Source organism: Oculina patagonica, chromosome 4 (genome assembly GCF_052425735.1).
Source record: "Oculina patagonica isolate OP01 chromosome 4, crgOcupat, whole genome shotgun sequence".
Taxonomy (NCBI): Eukaryota; Metazoa; Cnidaria; class Anthozoa; order Scleractinia; family Oculinidae; genus Oculina; species Oculina patagonica.
Window position 1 is genome coordinate 51,543,291 of NC_135761.1, and position 19,503 is coordinate 51,562,793.

Genomic DNA, 19,503 nt, shown 5'->3' on the forward strand with positions numbered 1-19,503 from the left:
CGTTTTTCACCCCTTAACATGGGCTTAACGGAAATATCTCGTTTGCGTTTTAAGGAATCTTAAAACCCTTAGCTCATTACACATATCCATTTTTTGCGGTGTTTGTAAATTTTTGGGTGATTTTGGGGGATGTTTTTGTTTTTTTCTAGAAGGATTAGTAAAATTTAGAGGAATAAGAAATACTGAAGATTGGATGTGATTTTAAAAATAGAATTTGAAGTTTAAAAATAGGTAGACGGACACCAGACAGTCCTCTGACAACCTGGAGTGCTCTTTCGTGGGGGTCACACTGGGGGTCTGGTGGTGTTTCAATTTTTTTTTTTTCTCCCTCGATCCCTTCTGTAAACCTCATAAAAGGACACAAACCGGAAAATGTAAACACTTATTAGCTCACTCTCTCGCTCGCTTACCAACTGACTTATTCTTTCACCCACCCTATTTATTCTTTTTTGTTCGTTCGTTTGTTTTGTCGCCAGTCGTTCATCGGTCCATCGGTCCGTCCGTCCATCAGTCCGTCAGTCCATCGATTCGTCCGTCGGTCCTGATTCTTAACTCAAACTACGTCTCAATAGCACTTCTTTCAACGGAACACACTGTTTTCTATAATCGACATTTCATAACTTATGCCAAAAATTCATAATCCAAGAATTATGAACTTCTGCTTATGCCGACAGTCGCTAATGCCCTTTTTGTGTTTCAATTAATATTTCCGGTTCCTTTCCTTGCGCCCAGGCGTGCACACCTCGCTGCCGCGCTGGGCCGAAGGAGACTGAACGTGAATGACAAAAGTACGCATGTACAAGTTTCCCACGTGACGCCGGTAAGAGAAATATCTGAGAGATTTACGGCGATTTTACTCAAGTTAGTATGGCTTCTGGCGATGAGTTACCAGCTAAAGATCAAAAAGAACAAAGTAAAGAAGAGGTAAGATGGCGAAAGAATTATTGTAATTTATTGTGGTAAAATTTGCGCGGTTTTCGCGGGCGTATTTGATGAAAAATCCGCTAACAAGGACTCGAGAGTAGTGACTGCATGTCATGTGTACAAATCAATTCAAAACCATTTTTCGTTTAATTTGCTACAATAGAAAGGTTTTATTTGTATCAGACTGTCCACTAATGAAAGGAGTTTTTGTTTTGCCGACGATGTTGCCTAGTTGCGATGAATTTTTTACACATTCTTGAGTTTTTAGTACGATTGTATTTTAGATATCAGAAATTACAGGCGATTACCAGTGTGAGATTAAACAGATAAGCTATATTTCTGAGAACTCTATTTGCTTAGTCGATGTTTTCTTAGTTGGCTAAACTAACAGAAAGCGATTTCTCGCACGAGAAAGCTATCATTTCTAAAAGCAGCGACTGAAGCCTTTTAACTTGTATTATGGTTATTAATGACATGTAATTTTGTACTAGCTAATATTGTATAAATTGATTGCCAAATATAAAATTTCCTCAGTCCGAAACAGTTCACTGAGGGGACTTGTGGTGGGTTAGGGAACGTTTTGCAATGTAATTTTCTTCTGTAGAAGAAAAACTCAACATAACAGTCCCTGAGCTACATGTGTACTTATTGACCAGATGTTTTTTTTATTTTCAACATCAAGGATTTTCTTTGAAAATGAATCTTTTAATGCATCAGTCAATTGAAACCCCGGCCCCCCGACCCCCGGGACTTACCGGGGAATTTAACATTTACCAAGTGTTAAAACCCGGCTTTTTACCCCGCCATAGGGGCCAAGACGTCTGTTAAAAGCCCCGCGTAGCGGGGGAATACGAACCAAATAAGAAACCAACTCAAGAGAGACTTCCAGCAAAAACCAGGCAAAAATCTTGATTTCTTTCGTTGCGGAAGTTGAAAAATCTATTTCTTTCATTTATTGTTCTTCATATATAGTTATAAGATAGGAAAGAAACCTGTTTCCACAAATAGCCTTTTACTTTGAGAAAAATATTTATAAGAAATTTGTTTTTCGTAGTCAGTCACAAGTTTGCCAAATTTCAAACCCGTAATTAGCTATTATGAACACACCTGTCGGAAGAACGTATTTCAGCTTTTATCAACAGTTAACTTCAGCCGGTAGCAAAGAAACAAGCTTTGTGCGACAGACTTTAATAATTTTATTGAGAAGATTGCACTGCCTAAACAGCCTAAAAAAGCCTTCTCTGTCTCATAAACTCTCCTGTACCTAACAGGTTTTTTGAGACGAAGATGCTCCGAGTCTGATCTTTCAAGAAAACTTGTTCCAATTCAGTGGAAAAGATAATCTTCAAACCCATCCAACAGCCATGGCACGAAAATCGCCGTAGCTTCTGCTAACATCTTCATGGCCAAAATAGAAAACGATATGTTCAGAAAAAGTAGCAATAAACCTATCCTTTGGAAACGATTCATTGACGACGTCTTTTTAATGTGGGACATAAGAAGAGACAAAATAGAAAAGTTATTTTCAGTTTCAAAAGGCAAACAACTTTCACCCTACGATATAATTCACGACTGAAATCTCACAAACAGAAACTACTTTCTTTGAGACGATAGTGTACAAAGGTGGCAGATTCCTTAAGAAGGAATGAACATTTTGAGGAAAAAATACAGTCCTTGACGGTTAAACCCCAGCTGTCGTCCCCGCTTCAGGTTATCGTGTGCTGTTAAATCACCTCTCCACGGCCCCCGGTCTACCGACATTTTGTTAAATCCACCGGCCACCGGGGCCAACGCGCCGTTAAAAGTGCGTTAAATCCCGGCTTTGGACGCGTTAAATCCCCGCTAAGTCCCGGGGGTCGGGGGGCCGGGGTTTCAATTGACTGATGCATAATACCAACTTGGAATACTGAGTTTCTGATTAACATTTATTCGTCGAAGTGGAGGTGGCTAGTGGTGGATATTTACTGAGCTGCGAAGCGGCGAGGTAAATATCCACCACCAGCCACCGACACTAAGGTGAATAGTTGTGTTGGTATAAACAGTGAGATAATATAACTAAAAAGGATTACATTTAACTCATTAATTCCTGTCAACAATAACAGTTTTCACGCAAGTTCCCCTGAGGTGAATAGCAAAGGGTCCCATTTTTGAGTAGCCAATCAGCGTGCCAACAATGCTATCCACTGTTTTAGTATATTTTAAAGTATGATATTAGTATTGAAAATTTAGCAATTTGTGCATACATGTACATCAAGACAATTTGCCTGAGTGGTTGGTGATTTAGTTTATTGTAATAAACAGTCTTGAAAAAAATTGATATTGTTAACTACAAATTATCTGTTGAATGTTGATTACTTTCTTGTTGGTGGGAGGCACAGTGGCTGTGCTGGATCGTAACTGATCAGTACAGGCTCAACCTCTGGCTAGGGTCATTCCCGGGGGGGGGGGCACTCCGATACATAAGCTATATAGGTATGTGCCGCTGTCAAGAGAGGATAAGGGGACAGAGAGGTAGTCTACTAGTCTAGGCCTTGGGATATGTCAAAGACAGAAAAGTTATATTTAGCCGCGTGCAAAACGGAAGTGTCTGTTTTTCTTGGCTTCCGCACACGCCATTTATGATCAAGGCGTGAGAAATGTCATTAACAAGAGTGGAAACGTTTCATTGATGAGAGCGAGTTGTGAAATAAAATTTTCGCAGGAAATATTAGGAATAAGAGATAGATTCTACAATTTTTTTCAATTCCAATGGCTCGCGAAGAATAAAGTCAAAACCATATAATTATATTAAACCTGCATAAACAGGCAGAACAGATAACAGATAACAGACCCCAGTACGCCTAGAGAGACTCTAACATTTCATTCATGCGGTGCCAGACCATACGTGCGAACAGGGGAATAAAAAACCTCCGTTATTTCGAGCTCAAGTGACAAAACGCCCGATCGAATACGGCACAGCGTCTCTCTGAAACAAATAGATATCTTTTTCGACATTCTCTGACGAATCAGACGAAACCGGAAAAACACAGATACCGGTATGTCATCTGTGATAAGATACATCACACCTTCAAGCAAAGTTAATTAAACAGCCGGGTTCGGCGTCACAAAATAAAATAAAATTACACTTTCAAAGAAAGTTTCCGACAAAGTCCTTCCAGGGCGAACATTTTGAGAGATTAAAACATATCTTGCAAAATGATATCAGCCAAATCAAACCGCACAGGCAAAATCATTTAGCAAATGAGAGAGGTGTTAATGTCTACAAACTGCAGGGAAGCATGCAGACTTGTGTGACCTCCAGTGTACACTTTTGGAGTGCCATAAACGTCTATTTGACCTAAAACGCTTCCCAATAATAATTATAGCATGCAGAAGGAGAAGGCCTTTTTCGAAAGCCTTTTATCCTATGTTGTCGCATTAAAAAAAGCAAATCGCTTAAAGACACGCTTCTCAGAGCGATACTTATAAGACACAGCGGTTAAAAAATCAGGTCGCAAATAGTAATAATAAACAGTAGGAGTCCGTGTACGTAGGCAAGAGAAAATAATATTTTCTCTTGGTGTAGGCCTGTCACGATTTTTATTTAGCATCTACAGAAGACGCTTACTTTGGAAAGCTTCCGATACAATCTGTCATTGACATTAATATCGTTGCCGAACTCTAAATGCCTGTAAAATGCCCACTAAAAATGACATGCTGAATGTTGATTAGCTGATAAAACAAATGTCACGCTGGCCCGATTTATTGACTTTACTGTACTAGAACCGGAACTACGCTTTTGTGGACGTCCGCATATCTAAAAATAACTTTTCTGTCTTTGACATATCCCGGCCAACACCCTCTAAGTCCCTCTCTGTCCCATTATCCTCTCTTGCCGCTGTGAAGGGTATGGTTTTCAAGCAGTTTAGTCTGGGATAGGGTATAGAAATCAGAGAGTTTTGGTCTAGAAAAGGGTAGCATTTGCCGGGAAACCGATCGACGGTATGACGAATATAGTCCAGAAACTCGGAAGAGAAAGAGGCTTTCCTAAACGTAAATAAAATCATCGCGGCATCGTTGTTCACAGATGGTTTTCCATTAAAACACTGATAATGATACAGTTCTAACAAAATGCAAGTCTGGGATAGGGTAGGGATTTTCAGTGTCTAGTTTAGTATAGGGTTGCAAAAATCAGCTGAACATGGTCTGGTATAGGGTAAGGGCTTCAAATTCCCAGCGGCACACCCCCACCCAAAAATATACCGGGTGCCCCCCGGGGGTCATTGCATTGTGTTTATAGGACACTAAACTCTCATGGTGCCTCTCTCAATCCAAGTGTACAAATGGGTAAATTTCATGTTGGGGATAACCCAGGGCAATAGAAATACTCTTACATGTACAGGTAAGCCACCTAGGCGTGAAGATAGACTTTACCTTTTCTTTACTCTCTTGTTGATTATTTGGCAGGAAAAACCTAAAGATGGTCAGTCAGCAGAAGATGGCGCTGTAGCTACACCACAGTATATAAAACATCCACTGCAAAACAAATGGGCTCTGTGGTTCTTCAAAAATGACAAAGCAAAATCATGGAAAGCAAATCTCCGTCTTGTAACTTCTTTCGATACTGTATCCTTTACATTTATTTTATTTCCTATATGCCGTGTTAGAAAAATACTGCATAGTTATGATGTTATAATCTTTTTTGCATAATTGATCTGAGATAAATAATGTATGGAAAGTTTATTTTTGGAAGGGGCTTATTATCGCTTAGTTTACCTGAACGCAATCCATTTAAATCTTCTTAAATTTTGCTCATCCATGCCCCTTTTTGGCCTTTCTGTGTTTCTTTTGAGTTATTACACAGTTTTTTTTATTTCAGTTAAATCTATGAAAATGAGGTCAGTGCTAACTGCTTGACATAGCCCCTTTAAATTATTAGAAAATTGCCCTTGACTTGCTTTACTATCAATAACAGGTTGAAGATTTTTGGGGGTAAGTACATGTTGTGCCACTGTTCATCCTTTTTATAACCATGACATGTAATTTTTTTCTGTCACGAAAGTTTTGCCTTTTTTTGATTCTCAAAGAAATTTTCTAAAATTCAAGAACAATATATCTGAAATTAACATCACTATAGAACATTTTTCACGGGTTTTGAAAGAATTTGTGTTTCCATTGCTTTTGCATTATTATGCTTAGTGATTGGTTTATTGCCAATTTCTCATCCAATCCGAACTGAAACCAAAATTAACCGTGACTTGCTCATGTATGCTTTTCTGTTCTTCGTGCTGAGTATATGCATTAGCCTAACACTGATAATAAATTTGCATCCTTTGTGATTGGCCAGAGTGATAACCTTGGTTTTATGACACTCCATTGAAAACTGCTCTATATGTATGTTGTAGTTCAATTTTACAACCCTCCAAGTTAAGACCATTTTCGTCGCCATGGTGATTAAAATTTTGGAGCTGGGGACTAAATTTGAACCGAAGTCGCCAGCCTGGCAAGTAAAATTGAGAAGCAGGATTAAAAGCACTTGCTTAATTTAGTGACTAAAATTTTTCACTCAGGCTGGCAACCAATATTGAGCAGTTGGTGGCCAAATTGCCACTAAGGAAAAAAATAAACTTGGAGGGTTAAACAATCTGGTGTTTGTCTTTAGAGCAGTTTTCAATTGAGTGTCGTAAAACCAAAACCAAAGTAATTACTCTGGCCAATCACAAAGGACATAGACAATCCAGTGAACCAATCAAAACACGAAGCAAATACATGTAGCTGGTACGAAGTGCGGGAAAACGTGCGCGAGCGAGTCATGATTAACTAGTTATGTTTTAACTGGTTTTGGTTTTAGTTCTGATTGGCTGAGAAAGTGGCGCGAGATTTTTAAGCCAATCACTAAGCGTAGAAATGCAAAACCAAAGCAAACGCAATTAACTTTCGACACTCAAGTGAAAATCGCTCTATTTTACATGTATTTCATTATTATAATATGCACCAGAACAAAGGAAAATACCAAATTGTACCAAAGGCAAAATTGGACCACAACATGTACATGTATGTACATTCATGAAAGGCAGACATAGTCCTACCATTTTGAGTTTAATATCCATGGACTCCCTTTTTCACTTATGTACTAAGGTCAAACTCACTGCTTTTTCAGTGTATATAACCATATCCAAGCTGCCAGTAGGTTACAGTCTGGATGTGACTATTCATTGTTCAAGGTACGTGTCAGAAACACAGCTAGTGAATTATATACTGTAGTTGTTATTTGAGCGATCAGTGGTAAGCATATGTTCTAATAAAAGGATTTGTAGCTGATCTAAAGATTGTCTAAAAAGCTAAAAGATGTTAAAAACATATAATAAAAAGTAAATTTTTGGCAACTCTCCGGCTGTTGCCTTCATCAGAGTTAATTGGGTTACTTCATGTATAATTAGTTTTTATAATTATGCCGCCTGTCTCCTGGGATGTTCCCAATGTTAAACAGACTTGAGGAAAATGTACATACACGTTTACAGAATGAATGTCCTGGATGTAATGCAACGCTTATAAGAAAAGGTGTTGTTGTCTATTGTTCACATTCCTCTTTAAAATTTCTTCATAAATTATCGGGATGAATGTCATGGGCTGTTATAGTTGTTTCCGCGTGTTGTCTAATAAATTGCACTTTTGTTATTTAATCTTGTATGGATAAGGATAAGCAGTAAGGTTTTGAAATTTTGATGACAACACATAAAAAAACCCTGCAATAGCAAACTTTCAAACTTGTATTTCCCATTCAAGGGTATAAAATTATTATAAATACTTGTCTATTGTTCTATTTACAGGAAGGAATTGAGCCTATGTGGGAAGATGAGAGAAATAGAAAAGGAGGCCGCTGGCTAGTTAACACACAGAAAAATTTTAGGCAACAAGAACTTGACAGATTATGGACTGAAACTGTAAGAAGTTTGCTATTATTATTATTTCTGTTCATTACTTATGATGTAAATCTGATGGTATTGCATGGCTGGCAGTGGTTATATGGGGATCATTTTCTAATGTAGCTAGGCTTTCTTTGACCTCCTCCTCATGTACAACATATATAACTGTTTCAAAAATTGCATTCACTGTGGTGAAACCTATAGTGGCTTGCATACATATTGCTAGCTTAGTATTGAATGATTCAGAAGACCTGATGGCAAAAATGTCTGGCTAAAGGCCACAATGTATGAATGTCACTGCTCTCTCATGCAATGAGAGAGCAATAACAATAACTTACCGGTATAATGAGAGCAATAACAATAACTTACCGGTATAATGTGCAGCTGAAACTGCATTGTTTGCTTAATATGTACCGGTACATGTATAGAACTCATTTGTATTAATCCTTTTCTTGTGTAGTTAAGACTCATCAGTTGGCAAGGGGCATAGCTTTAAGTTCGCTATTAACTGCTATAGACCTGTGCGAGAATCAATCTCGTTGCTATGGTGCAACCAAAGCTCAGTTTGTCCTCTAGCAATATTGAAACTGTACATGTAGCAATTTTTAAGTTGATTTTTTGTCTGTGTGCACTTTTTTTATTTTAAAATTGCAATCGATCTAAACATTTGCCTGCAAGGCCAAGGAGATTACCGGTAGTTTGCTGTTGATTTTGCTACGTACAATGAAGCTTCAGTTTCGCAATGCCCAAAGCAGCATTCCTTCAGGGATGTAAATAATAGGCAGAAGGCCAAAAAATGACAACCTGAGGACTTGATTATTCCGGCTAAAATTCTGTGTCTGGTTAGATCTTTCTTTTAATGCGACCCAAATTTTCCGCCTGTGATCAAGAAAATTTCGCCTGTTGGAAATCTTAGCTACATCCCTGTTGCTTTACTTACTGTGATGCATAATTTATGTACAGATGATGCTTCTTGTTGGAGAGATGTTTGGGGAGTACTCTGATAGTGTGTGTGGAGCAGTAGTTCAAATCCGTACCAAGGGAGACAAGCTGGCAATTTGGACTAACAATGCAACAGATCAAGATGCCAACCTAAGTATAGGGTAGGTGTGATCATTTGTGTAAATATGTACAAAAGAGCTTGTTTATGATAGCGATAACTATCATGGTGGTTTTTCTATCTATCTACCTTATTATAGGAAATTAACGCTTCATGAAATTAACGCGAATTTCAAAAATTCGCGTTAATTTAAGTCATGTTAATTTTTGTTGACGTTAATTTCCGTGCCGTTAATTAAGTGGAGTGTTAATTTCCGATACCTTAATTTCCATTACTTTGGCCCCAATTTATCGATACAGTCCAGACGTTCTAATCTCCTAGGGAAAAGCATTATTCCATCACGGTGGAAATCTACTACTCAAAGTATCACAGACATTGTTTCGGTCTCGGATTATACGCCTAGTGTTGAAATAAACTTGTTCCTGTTGTCTCAACAAGTGTTTTTCTTTGCGTCCATCGCGTTAATATCCTTTATTTCAAAATGTTACCCCCTCTTTCCTGTAATTTCCTTTATTAGGAAGTAATACCCCCACCATCGTACAAGGGGGGAGGGGGGGGGGGTGGATGGAACCCCTCCCCGGAGTTTTCGTTATATTAAGGCGTAGCGAAATTATTTTGCTCTCAGAAGAAAGCCCGTAGCTTACTCTACAAGATGGCATACCGTAAAGTTCCGTGTATAAGCCGCACCCGTAGATAAGCCGCACCCCCCATTTGGAAGCTCAAATTTCGAAAAAAAAATGCAGACAAAAAAGTTTGAAGTTCAAGTGAAGTTCTATTGGTAAACAAACAAGGACAAACAAGCACGGTTTCAAAACACTGACACGGCAGTTGTTGCAATGTTTAATATGAATTAAGTCTTATGAAAGCAAAATTTCACTTGTCATACCTTCTTTTTAGTTTGAATTCACAATATCGTTAGCTTGAGATGCTATCTTGATGTCATTTTTTCAAGAAATTCACGTCTGAACACTCGATGAAATCAGCTGTGAAATTCGTACGCGAATAAATGCTTAGTATCCAAGCTTGAAATGTGGAGAGGAGTCTGGGCATCACAAAACAAACATGGCGGCATTTTCCTTTGGTTTGGCCCTCGTATAAAGAAACCACGTTTTCAAGATTCTTGGAGACTGCCACCCGCAACAGTATAAAAACTTCATGCAGAATAGGAGTTTGATGTTTTGCTGTGAAGGTCAATAAAAAAGCGAAGCGGTCGGGCAATTCTCGGACGCGGCGAGAAAGGCAAGCGTTGAAGTGACCGGAAGGCGTCGCTGCAAACAGCTTTGCAGAGAAAAGAAAAGGCAGTGAATGACAACAAAGTTTTCAGGTTGTTATATGTTTATTCAGTGGTGTCTTGAAAAGTTGTTTATGAATATTAATTAGGCCTTTGGGAACTCCAGCCATAGATGTTTCCGTAGATAAGCCGCACCCCCGATTTTTGACTAAGATTTTAAGGAAAAAGGTGCAGCTTGTACATGTACACGGAACTTTACGGTAATTTTAATTGGCTGTGGCCATCTTGGATTTTAACATTTTCTTAGAACGTCACAAAATAACGGAAATTGATGCAAAATCAAGTCAGAGTGCTTATGAAATGTCAAAATAAACAAATCGTGCAATTCTGTTTTAAAAAAACTGGAAAAAATAAAGAAAAATGTTCAAAATAAAGATTTTTGGCAAGACCTGCCTGTAATAATTTCCTATAATAAGGTATTTTCTGACAGTACTGCATGACACTTTGTTGCGGCTGGACAAAGTTTTTGATTTCCTTATTATATGAAATTAATGCTTGTGTTAATTAAGGTATTTGAAATAAATGCGACTTAATTTAATGCGAATTGAAGGAAAAATTACTTCCTAATAAAGGAAATTAATGCAAGAGAAAGGGTTACATTTCAAAATGAATTAAATTGACGCGACGTACTCAGAGAAAAACATTGTTGAGGTAACAGGAACAAGTCATGTTAGCGGAAACAATGTTTTTGCTACTTTCCCCAAAAGTAGGGGTTAAGTGAAGGAATCTGACCGCTTCTACATGTAGCAATCCTTGTAGTTTTAGTGATACCAGCTGATTTCCACCCTGATAAAATAATGTTTTTCTCTAGAAGTCAACAACATAGGGACTGTATTGAAAATTTGGGGCCAAAATAATGGAAATTAAGGTCATGGAAATTGACGCTTCATTTAATAAAAAGGCAGAGTAATTAACAAAAACAAAAATTAATGGGACTTAAATTAACATGAATTTTTGAAATTCATGCTAATTTCATGAAGCATCAATTTCCTATAATAAGGTTATTTTTGACAACTTCTGAGCATTTATAAACAACTTCTATTTTATTTGGCCAATTAAAGTACCAGAATTTAGGGAGGCTGTAGAGAGTAAATATGGAACTTGACAACTGACCATCGCCACGGTTCTTGTACTTTGATTAGCCCATTTAAATGAAAGCCATTAAAAAGTTGTCAAGAAGATGTCAAAAATGAGTAAAAAGAAAAAAAAAATTATCCAAGTGGATACAGCTCACAGCACTGTAATTATAATAACCCCTGTGGCTGATTTGCATGATAATTTGGAAACCATTATGGTGACTTTTTGTTGGATAAGGCCTATGGCAATTTCAGTAACCTGTTCAATCCCAAGAGTGGTTCAGTTTCTAATAGAACTGTCGACAAAGTCGAGCATCAGGATTTATCCGCAATTACTGGGTGTTTCCAAATCAAATGAACTCTGAAGTTCAAAACCAAACTAAGATCCATCAGTTGATCAGTTTTAATGGCAGCTAAGAAACGTGCATGCATTGCAAACATTAGTTGAGATTTGAAATGTCACAGTTTGCATGATTTTGAAAAGCACCGTAACACACAGTTAACGCATATTTACTGAGGCTCCTTTTTTTTGCAGACGCAAATTCAAGGAGCGTCTCAACCTACCACCCAAACTTGTTATAGGTTACCAGGTGAGACTGATAGTGAGATCTTGCTTCATGTAGTTAAATGTCATGTATGTTTTTTTCTTCAGATTTGCAAGAGTAATGTTCATTTTATGTTTGTTTTTTAGTTATTACTGAATTGATAATTATAGTACAGTATAGTTATTCTGCAGCTCTTAAATAATTACATGAAATATTGTATTGTTTGAGAAAATATCCATACCTCTCCCACAGAAGGTTTTCTGCTTTGAACCCCCTGCCCCCACCCTTCTAGAAATTGCAGTTAAGCTTCATACCTTTCTAAAAAAATTTTGGCTTTCAATACCCAAACTCTCGTGTCAGATTTTTCAGTGACCTAATCTGTGGGGTGGGTTTGGATGTTCTCTGGAACCACAGAAAATTATGTTCTTATGGTCATTCTCAACCTCAGTCAAGTACAAAGTAATAACTAAGCTCAAATATTGTCAAGTTAGTAAGTAAAAATATACTTCCTATACATGTATGGTAAAAGGCCTTGTGGGGACGGGCCGGAGGGCGGAGAGAGGAAGGGCGCGCAGGATGGGGCCGGGAAGACAGGGGGAAGGATCTATAACTTCATGCTACGGAAACTGGGATAGCTCCATGATGAGCCACTAGGCTGAAAGCAGACTTTACCTTCTAGCTAACCACGGTGAAAGGCATTTGTCACAATAAACTATGAATTGTATGCTTGTATTTTGCAGGCACATGAGGATACCATGAGCAAGACAGGATCTACCACAAAATCAATGTTCTCATTATGATCATAAAAAAGGACTACTTATAGGCAATATCAGAATTCTCTGATATTTTAAGAAAACTTTAGGATTTATTCTATTTAAGAAAGCCTTCTGGCTTGTAAGCTAGCCACCGTCCTTGCTTATGCAAGGTGTGCATTCTGACTGTGGTGTGAAGAGACAACGCTGCATACTTTAAATACATTAGTCGCTTGTAGTTTTTTGGCTTTTTACCCAATTAGTGAATGTACAGTTAAAAGAGTTATGTTACAGCATAACGTCGTTGCCAAATTGCCTTCAAATTGGACTGCCTCCTTATCATTACCTTTCTTACGTGAAAGTTAGCACTAAAAAGTAGTGATATACAAAGAAGGACCAAGAGGGAAAGATTGCCATGGATTGCAAACAACACACTTAAAAATGAAGGTTAATCAATCTAGCTCGCAATCTTTGACAGCTCCTTTTAAAACCTTGCACTGTACGAGTCGAGTGTCCAATCACCATTTTTAGACAGTTAACTAATTTGCACTGAGTCTTTACGAGAGGCAAAGATTACCTTATCCCAAATAGCTAGCCTGCCTGAAAGTATCCTTTCAATAGGAGTTCTTTCTTCACACCATGGTCAGATAATGCCTGTAGAACTAAAGCTGACAGGACTCTCGGTATGAGAGGTTTCAAAGTGAAATAAGTGAAGACGAAGATATTGAAGGATGCAAATGGAAAGACATATTTTGTGTCCAAGACACGCACAAATATGCATTTACACTGTAGTATTAGTGTATTGTGTTGACCCTTATTACTCCAGGATTTTTATGAGGTCAGTAGTTTTTGTTTAATTCGTTCTAAATACATGATGTTGATCAATGTAGTAATTAGCGCCATTGTGGGTTGTATAGAATTTTAGTGCTTGCAAATACTTAACTTGGGCAGCCTTTAACTCTCTAGGGAGTAAACTGCCTGCATGCCGGGTATAAACTTAACGGGACATTGTAACTTCAATCTATTATGAAAAACTGCATATTAGGATTGTATTTGTTAAGAAATACACAAAATAATATGCAGTTTTTGATGTTACTTTTTTGTCCATTTGTGTTTTTAGTCAAAGAAATGGTGTACTGCATGATTATCTCAAAATTTGTTGCAGAGGATTAGAAACACTGAGTATTGTGATTTACTCTTTAGAGCGATTTTTGATTGAGTGTCGTAAAACCAAACGAAAGTAATCACCCTGGTCAATCAATAAGGACACAGGCTTTTCATTGAACCAATCAAAACTCACAGCAATTACATGTAGCCAGCGTGAAGGGCACAGATAAAACCTGTCAACGATTCATAATTGGTTCTGGTTTTACTTCTAATTGGTTGAGAAATAAGCACAAGTTTTTGAGCCTATCACACAGCGCAGTATCACAAAACCAACGCAGACGCGAATTACTCGACACAAGTGTGTGAAAATCGTTCTACAACATGATCATATTTTTTTCCAAATTTGAGTCTAGTGTAATAATCACGAAAACCACTTATCTTGAAAATCATTTAGTTTCACTTTTGCCAGTCTAAGTTTCATTATGTAGTGTGGGTATTCTCTGTGATCTTGTTATCAACATGCAAATTCTCCTTGTATTGTCAGTCTGGTATCCTTATATCACATCTAGTAAAAGTTAGGAGAATTTGAATCGAGCTAACAAAATGTCTCTTTTCTGATTAGTTTCAATCTTTTCATTACCTGTAAGCTTGACTTAATTGTAATGTTGGGAGAAATTTGAAGTTGATAACCTTCAGAGCTGAGAGGGTTTGAAGTCAAAGTGAAACAAAATTACTTTTATGGAAACTTCATTTGGTTATGTAGCTGTGCAACCCAGCCTTGTAAGAAGTGGCTTGGTTACTTAGCACGGTATAGACGTAAAAGGTCAGACGATTTCTCGATCACGTGGTTTAAATGATTGATTAACGTGCTTTATCGCATAGGTGTAAGTTCATGTACTATGTACGAAAACGTATGGTATTTTGTTACCTCTTTCAAACGAAACATTTGCCAGTAATTTAAATTAATTTAATTGAAAAGCAACGTCATTGTTTTACGAGGCAATAATTGTGTTAAAATTATTTTGAACCATTGTCGTAATATTATTTGTAGTGAGAAAAACTTTTCTTGAAATTTGTATATCAAGGAAACACGCTCAAGACTATTGAACTAATTAAGTGCTTGTCTTTTGTCCGTGCTTGTAATTAGAATGAGGTTACGTGATCGTATTTGCTATTAAAATTTTTAAATAGCTTCGGTGTTGTGAGCTTGATAGTGTCGGGCGTTTAGTGAATAACTCTAAGAGAGAAATGGCGTTAGATCAAATGGCAATTACGAGTAAGGAAATAATAAAACTGGGACTGGGATTTGGAAAATCGGGAAAACAATAGGTTGCCGGGGAAATGTGATTTGGGCCAAAATTTGGGCTGGGAAATGGGTTTTTATACCATCTCCCCCCTTCCAGGAAGGTGGAGGGGGGGGGGGGGGGGAAGAGGTGGAGGTGGGAGGGGCCCCCTTCCCCGCTTCAGGATCCTTCTGTGATGTCATTATGGTCATTGCCTCTTTCAAATGAAGCCAGGCAGAAAAATGTTATAAATATTAATTAACTTATTTTTAACAATTAGACTACGAGCCCGAGTTTTCTATGAGCAAATTGTCAACGAGGCGCAGCCGAGTTGACTATCGCTCATAGAAAACGAGGACGAGTAGTCTAATTGTTTTAGTAGAAACTCTAAAGGATTGTAGTTCAAAACCTACAATATTGTGCACTTTGAAGACAAAAATCAAGAAAATTTACCACTTAAAAAGCTACTCGCGCGCGCGACTGTTTTCTATCGGCGTTATATTACACTAATTTTTCGATTTTTGTTTAATTAACGTCGGTCCCCCCCGCCGACCCTTTAATAGAAAACAGTGGGAGAACCAATCAGATTCGCGGATTTCCAATAGAACACAGCTGAGTTTCTACTAAATAGTATTAGTAGAAACTCAGCTGTGTTCTAATGGAAATCCGCGAATCTGATTGGTTCTCCCACTGATTTCTATTACAATAGATTCTTTTCTTCTTTTTTTTGTGTTTTTTTTCGGTTTTTTTTTTTTTTTTTTTTTTTTTTTTTTTTTTTTTTTTTTTTTTTTCCCTCGCCGATAGAAAACAGTCGCGCGCTCGCGTAGCTCTTTAAGCGGTAAATTTTCTTGTTTTTTGTCTTCAAAGTGCACAATATTGTAGGTTTTGGACTGCAATCCTTTAGAGTTTCTACTAAAACAATTAGACTACTCGCCCTCGTTTTCTATGAGCGATAGTCAACTCGGCTGCGCCTCGTTGACTATTTGCTCATAGAAAACTTGGGCTCGTAGTCTAATTGTTAAATAGTAACTGTTACTATATTTGGAGAGGACGCGACATGAGCTCCAGCTGGTTTTCTTGCGGGTTCTTTATCCGGATGGAATTGAATCTGGAATGTTTGTTTTCAAGAGGGAGGAAAACCGGAGAACCCAGACCGATAAAAAACCCTTGAAGAAAGAAAACCAACAACAAACGCAACCCACTTATGGCACTTGGCCTGCCGGAATCGGTCCCTGGCTGCAATGGTGGGAGGCGAGTACTAGTACTCTCACCACTGCGCCATCCCTGGTTGTGTAAAACTACATGTTTACATTCATGGAAGAAGTCCATTCATGGAAGAAGCAACAGGTAGGCTTCAAGCAGATCTAGACTCTTGAAGTTCCCTGCCAAGGGTGATGCATCGAGTCACAAGCCAGCTTTGGTACTCGACTTGATATACAGTAAAAACCTGCGTGAAAGAACCTACTTTTTCAGAGGTTGGCAAAACAGGTTTTTGTATTATGGGGTACTTATTGACAGTTTAGGCTAAGTAGGTTTTTAATTAGGTTCTTAATTTCTACAGAGTAGACTTTGTTGTTGGTTATCAGAAAGTAGTATAAAATCTGGTCTGTTCTTCATGATAAATATTTATTAATGTGCCCATGTTGCAAAAAGTCCAACAACATAAATTGATCAATGATACAGTAAAAAATATATATAAATTAAATAGTTAAACCCCACATATAAGAACTTGTTGGAATTTGTTTGGCTATTAAAACAGGTTCTTATATTTTGGGGTATTAAAAAGGCAAATTACTTCCAGAAGGTTCTTAAATCCCCAGGTTCTTACATGCGGGTTTTTACTGTATGTAGCCCTTGAGTATGTTCAAGGAGAAGTTCACTCCACAATGGCCATTTATTTTCTTCACGCCAATAAAAAGTCCACACAGATATGTTATTCACCAAAATTTCAGCCTCCAACGTTCGCTATAAACCTACGAAATCTTTCCCAAAACTCGACAACTGAACGCCATCATATTCGAGCTGGTAATGCAGCGTGACGTCAAAGAGCTCAGCCTGAAGTTTGGCGGAAAAATATTAATACTCGAAACTCCTTGTTTTTTGTAGTTCTTGGAGCCCTGTTTGAGCAGAATGGAGCGGCACAAACAGGCATTTTGACAAACAAAAGCCACTACGAAGAAACGAGGATTTTCGACTATTAAAATTTTCCCGCCAAACTTCAGGCTGAGCTCTTTGACGTGACGCATACATTACCAGCTCCAAGATGGTGGCGTTCAGCTGTCGAGTTTTGGGAAAGATTTCGTACTGAGGTTATAGTGCACGTTGGAGGCTGAAATTTTGGTGAATAACATATCTTTGTATAAACTTTTTATTGGCGTAAAGAAAATAAAAGGAGAAGTTCACTCCAGAATGGCCATTTATTTTCTTTACGCCAATAAAAAGTATATACAAAGATATGTAATTACCAAAATTTCAGCCTCCAACGTTCGCTATAACCCTACGAAATCTTTCCCAAAACTCGACAACTGAACGCCGCCATCTTGGAGCTGGTAATGTATGCGTGACGTCAAAGAGCTCAGCCTGAAGTTTGGCGGGAAAATATAAATACTCGAAACTCCTTGTTTCTTCGAAGTGGCATTCGTTTGTCAAAATGCCTCTTTGTGCAGCTCCATTTTGCTCAAACAGAGCTCCAAAAAATACAAAAAACAAGGAGTTTCGACTATTAAAATTGTCCCGTTAAACTTCAGGTTGAGCTCTTTGACGTCACATTACCAGCTCAAAGGTGGCGGCGTTCAGTTGTCGAGGTTTGGGAGAGATTTCGTAGGGTTATAGCGAACGTTGGAGGCTGAAATTTTGGTGAATAACATATCTTTGTGTAAACTTTTTATTGGCGTAAAGAAAATAAATGGCCATTCTGGAGTGAACTTCTCCTTTAAGTTTGTAACAGCAAACGAAGAAAAGTAGTCTTAAGAGCTCTTTTTTAGCTTTATTTTTGCAATTTATAATGCCGATTATCCTTTTTTATTTCAATATAAATGAGTTACAAATACTTTATGCATTTCCAAAACTAAATTACATACGTTGTCAACCTCGTTCCCAGGGCTTTTCCAAATCACCAAGGGAAAAGCCCTGGGAACGAGGTTGATACGTTGTTGGTTATTCTAGCTTGCTAGCCAGTCTTTTTTTGGCAGGAACTTAAATCCGTGACTCCACTTCTAAAGCGGCCTTCACACGACAAATTATCGGCCAACTCGTGTTGGTGAATTCAAGTTGGTGTGTGTGAACGACGCAGCAAAAACTTTGCCAATTTGTTTGCCTACTGTTTTTGCGTCGTTCACGCACACAAACTTGAGTTTGCCAACTTAAATTTGTCACGTGAAGATCGCTTTAGACTAAATTGATCTATAACTTGGTTTTCGATTGGCAAAGCGATAACACTAGACTAAAGAAAAATAGATCTTTGTTGTCACGACACTCTTTTTTTTTTTATAAGAACGCGAGAAATTTGGCAGAGCCTGAGAATGTTCTTATTTTAGTCCATACATTTTCTTAATGTTTGGGCAAAGTCAGTCAACGTTCATAGAAAAATGGTTCTTATAAAAAAAAAGTGTAACTGCAGAATAAAACATAATTTAAGCATCTTTGGACAAGAGACGAGCATAAAATGCCAGTTTTACTAGCGTAATCGGGAAGGGCCTAAGCATACCCTGCAAAAATCTCGGTGTGGATACAGCGCTTTATAACGCACTTTTCGTAAGTGCTTCTTCAACTATTCAAACAAACAGCAGATATAATATCAAATGTACTGTAACGCATAAGTGTTTTGGATTGATGTTCATGAGAAACAGCATCGGGCTAGATCAAACAGTTCAGCATGCTCATCAAGACATCTAACAGTTCTTATATTGCCGATTTTTTTTTAATTTGCTGTGTTATTGAAATATCCATTCACTGGTTAAAGAGGTTTATTTATATTTAAAAGTATTTGATGGTCATTTCCCATGCCTAAATTTGTGACACAGTCCCTTAAATTTTCTTTTTTCTTTCTTTTCTTTCTCCTTGGTTTTTTACAAAACTTTATTGTTATTAGAAATGCACAGCAAAGGAGTTAAAATCGGGTTCAGAATACTTAAGACCCTGATTCAATTCCATACGCCATTAGTGCTCGTCGTTGTCTATAGAGTATGAAGAATTTGATTCTCCTTTATCGTGACTTCGCTCACGCTCGCTGCGGTCATTATTCACGGGGATATGGCGGTCGTGGTCAGCATATCGATACCTTACTGCCAAGAATAGGAACACTGCGGCGTTGATCAGCATAAGACCAGCTAACAGGAACATGTAATATTCAAGCGTGCCTTTGTTGAGGTCGTCAGGATACCACTTGCCGTGTGAGGCGTGTTTGACAATGGAAGCTAGCAATCCAGCAACGTAATAACCACAGGCCGATCATAGCTAAACACACACCCATCACCACGCCACGCAGGTCAGCAGGAGACTGGGAATAGGCAAACTCAAGACCTGGAAAAAACACGTTTATTGAAATAGTAGAGCTCTCGT

The 19,503-nt window shown here is 38.0% G+C and overlaps 1 protein-coding gene and 1 pseudogene across 4 annotated transcripts in view; one reads left to right on the top strand and one right to left on the bottom strand.

Moving 5' to 3' along the window:
• The first annotated feature begins 797 nt into the window (after nucleotides 1-797).
• Nucleotides 798-14,875, top strand: LOC144650525 (eukaryotic translation initiation factor 4E-like). 3 transcript variants are annotated; one of them, XM_078510212.1, is made up of 8 exons: nucleotides 798-946; nucleotides 5,384-5,529; nucleotides 5,879-5,895; nucleotides 7,064-7,127; nucleotides 7,734-7,847; nucleotides 8,793-8,932; nucleotides 11,792-11,846; nucleotides 12,542-14,875. In XM_078510212.1, the coding sequence occupies exons 1-8, from the start codon at nucleotides 868-870 to the stop codon at nucleotides 12,599-12,601; spliced, it is 675 nt and encodes a 224-aa protein (XP_078366338.1). In that variant the 5' UTR covers nucleotides 798-867; the 3' UTR covers nucleotides 12,602-14,875. The 3 variants fall into 3 exon arrangements, with proteins under 3 accessions (XP_078366338.1, XP_078366339.1, XP_078366340.1); XM_078510213.1 differs by having other exon boundaries at nucleotides 800-923; nucleotides 5,367-5,529; nucleotides 12,542-14,874; XM_078510214.1 differs by having other exon boundaries at nucleotides 801-924; nucleotides 5,371-5,529; nucleotides 12,542-14,874.
• Nucleotides 14,876-17,996: 3,121 nt separating this feature from the next.
• Nucleotides 17,997-19,503, bottom strand: part of LOC144650529 (solute carrier family 15 member 4-like) — a 31,009-nt pseudogene continuing 29,502 nt past the window's right edge. The window contains exon 5 of the transcript XR_013570138.1: nucleotides 17,997-19,464. The product of XR_013570138.1 is annotated as a solute carrier family 15 member 4-like (transcript). The remainder of the gene's footprint in view (nucleotides 19,465-19,503) is intronic.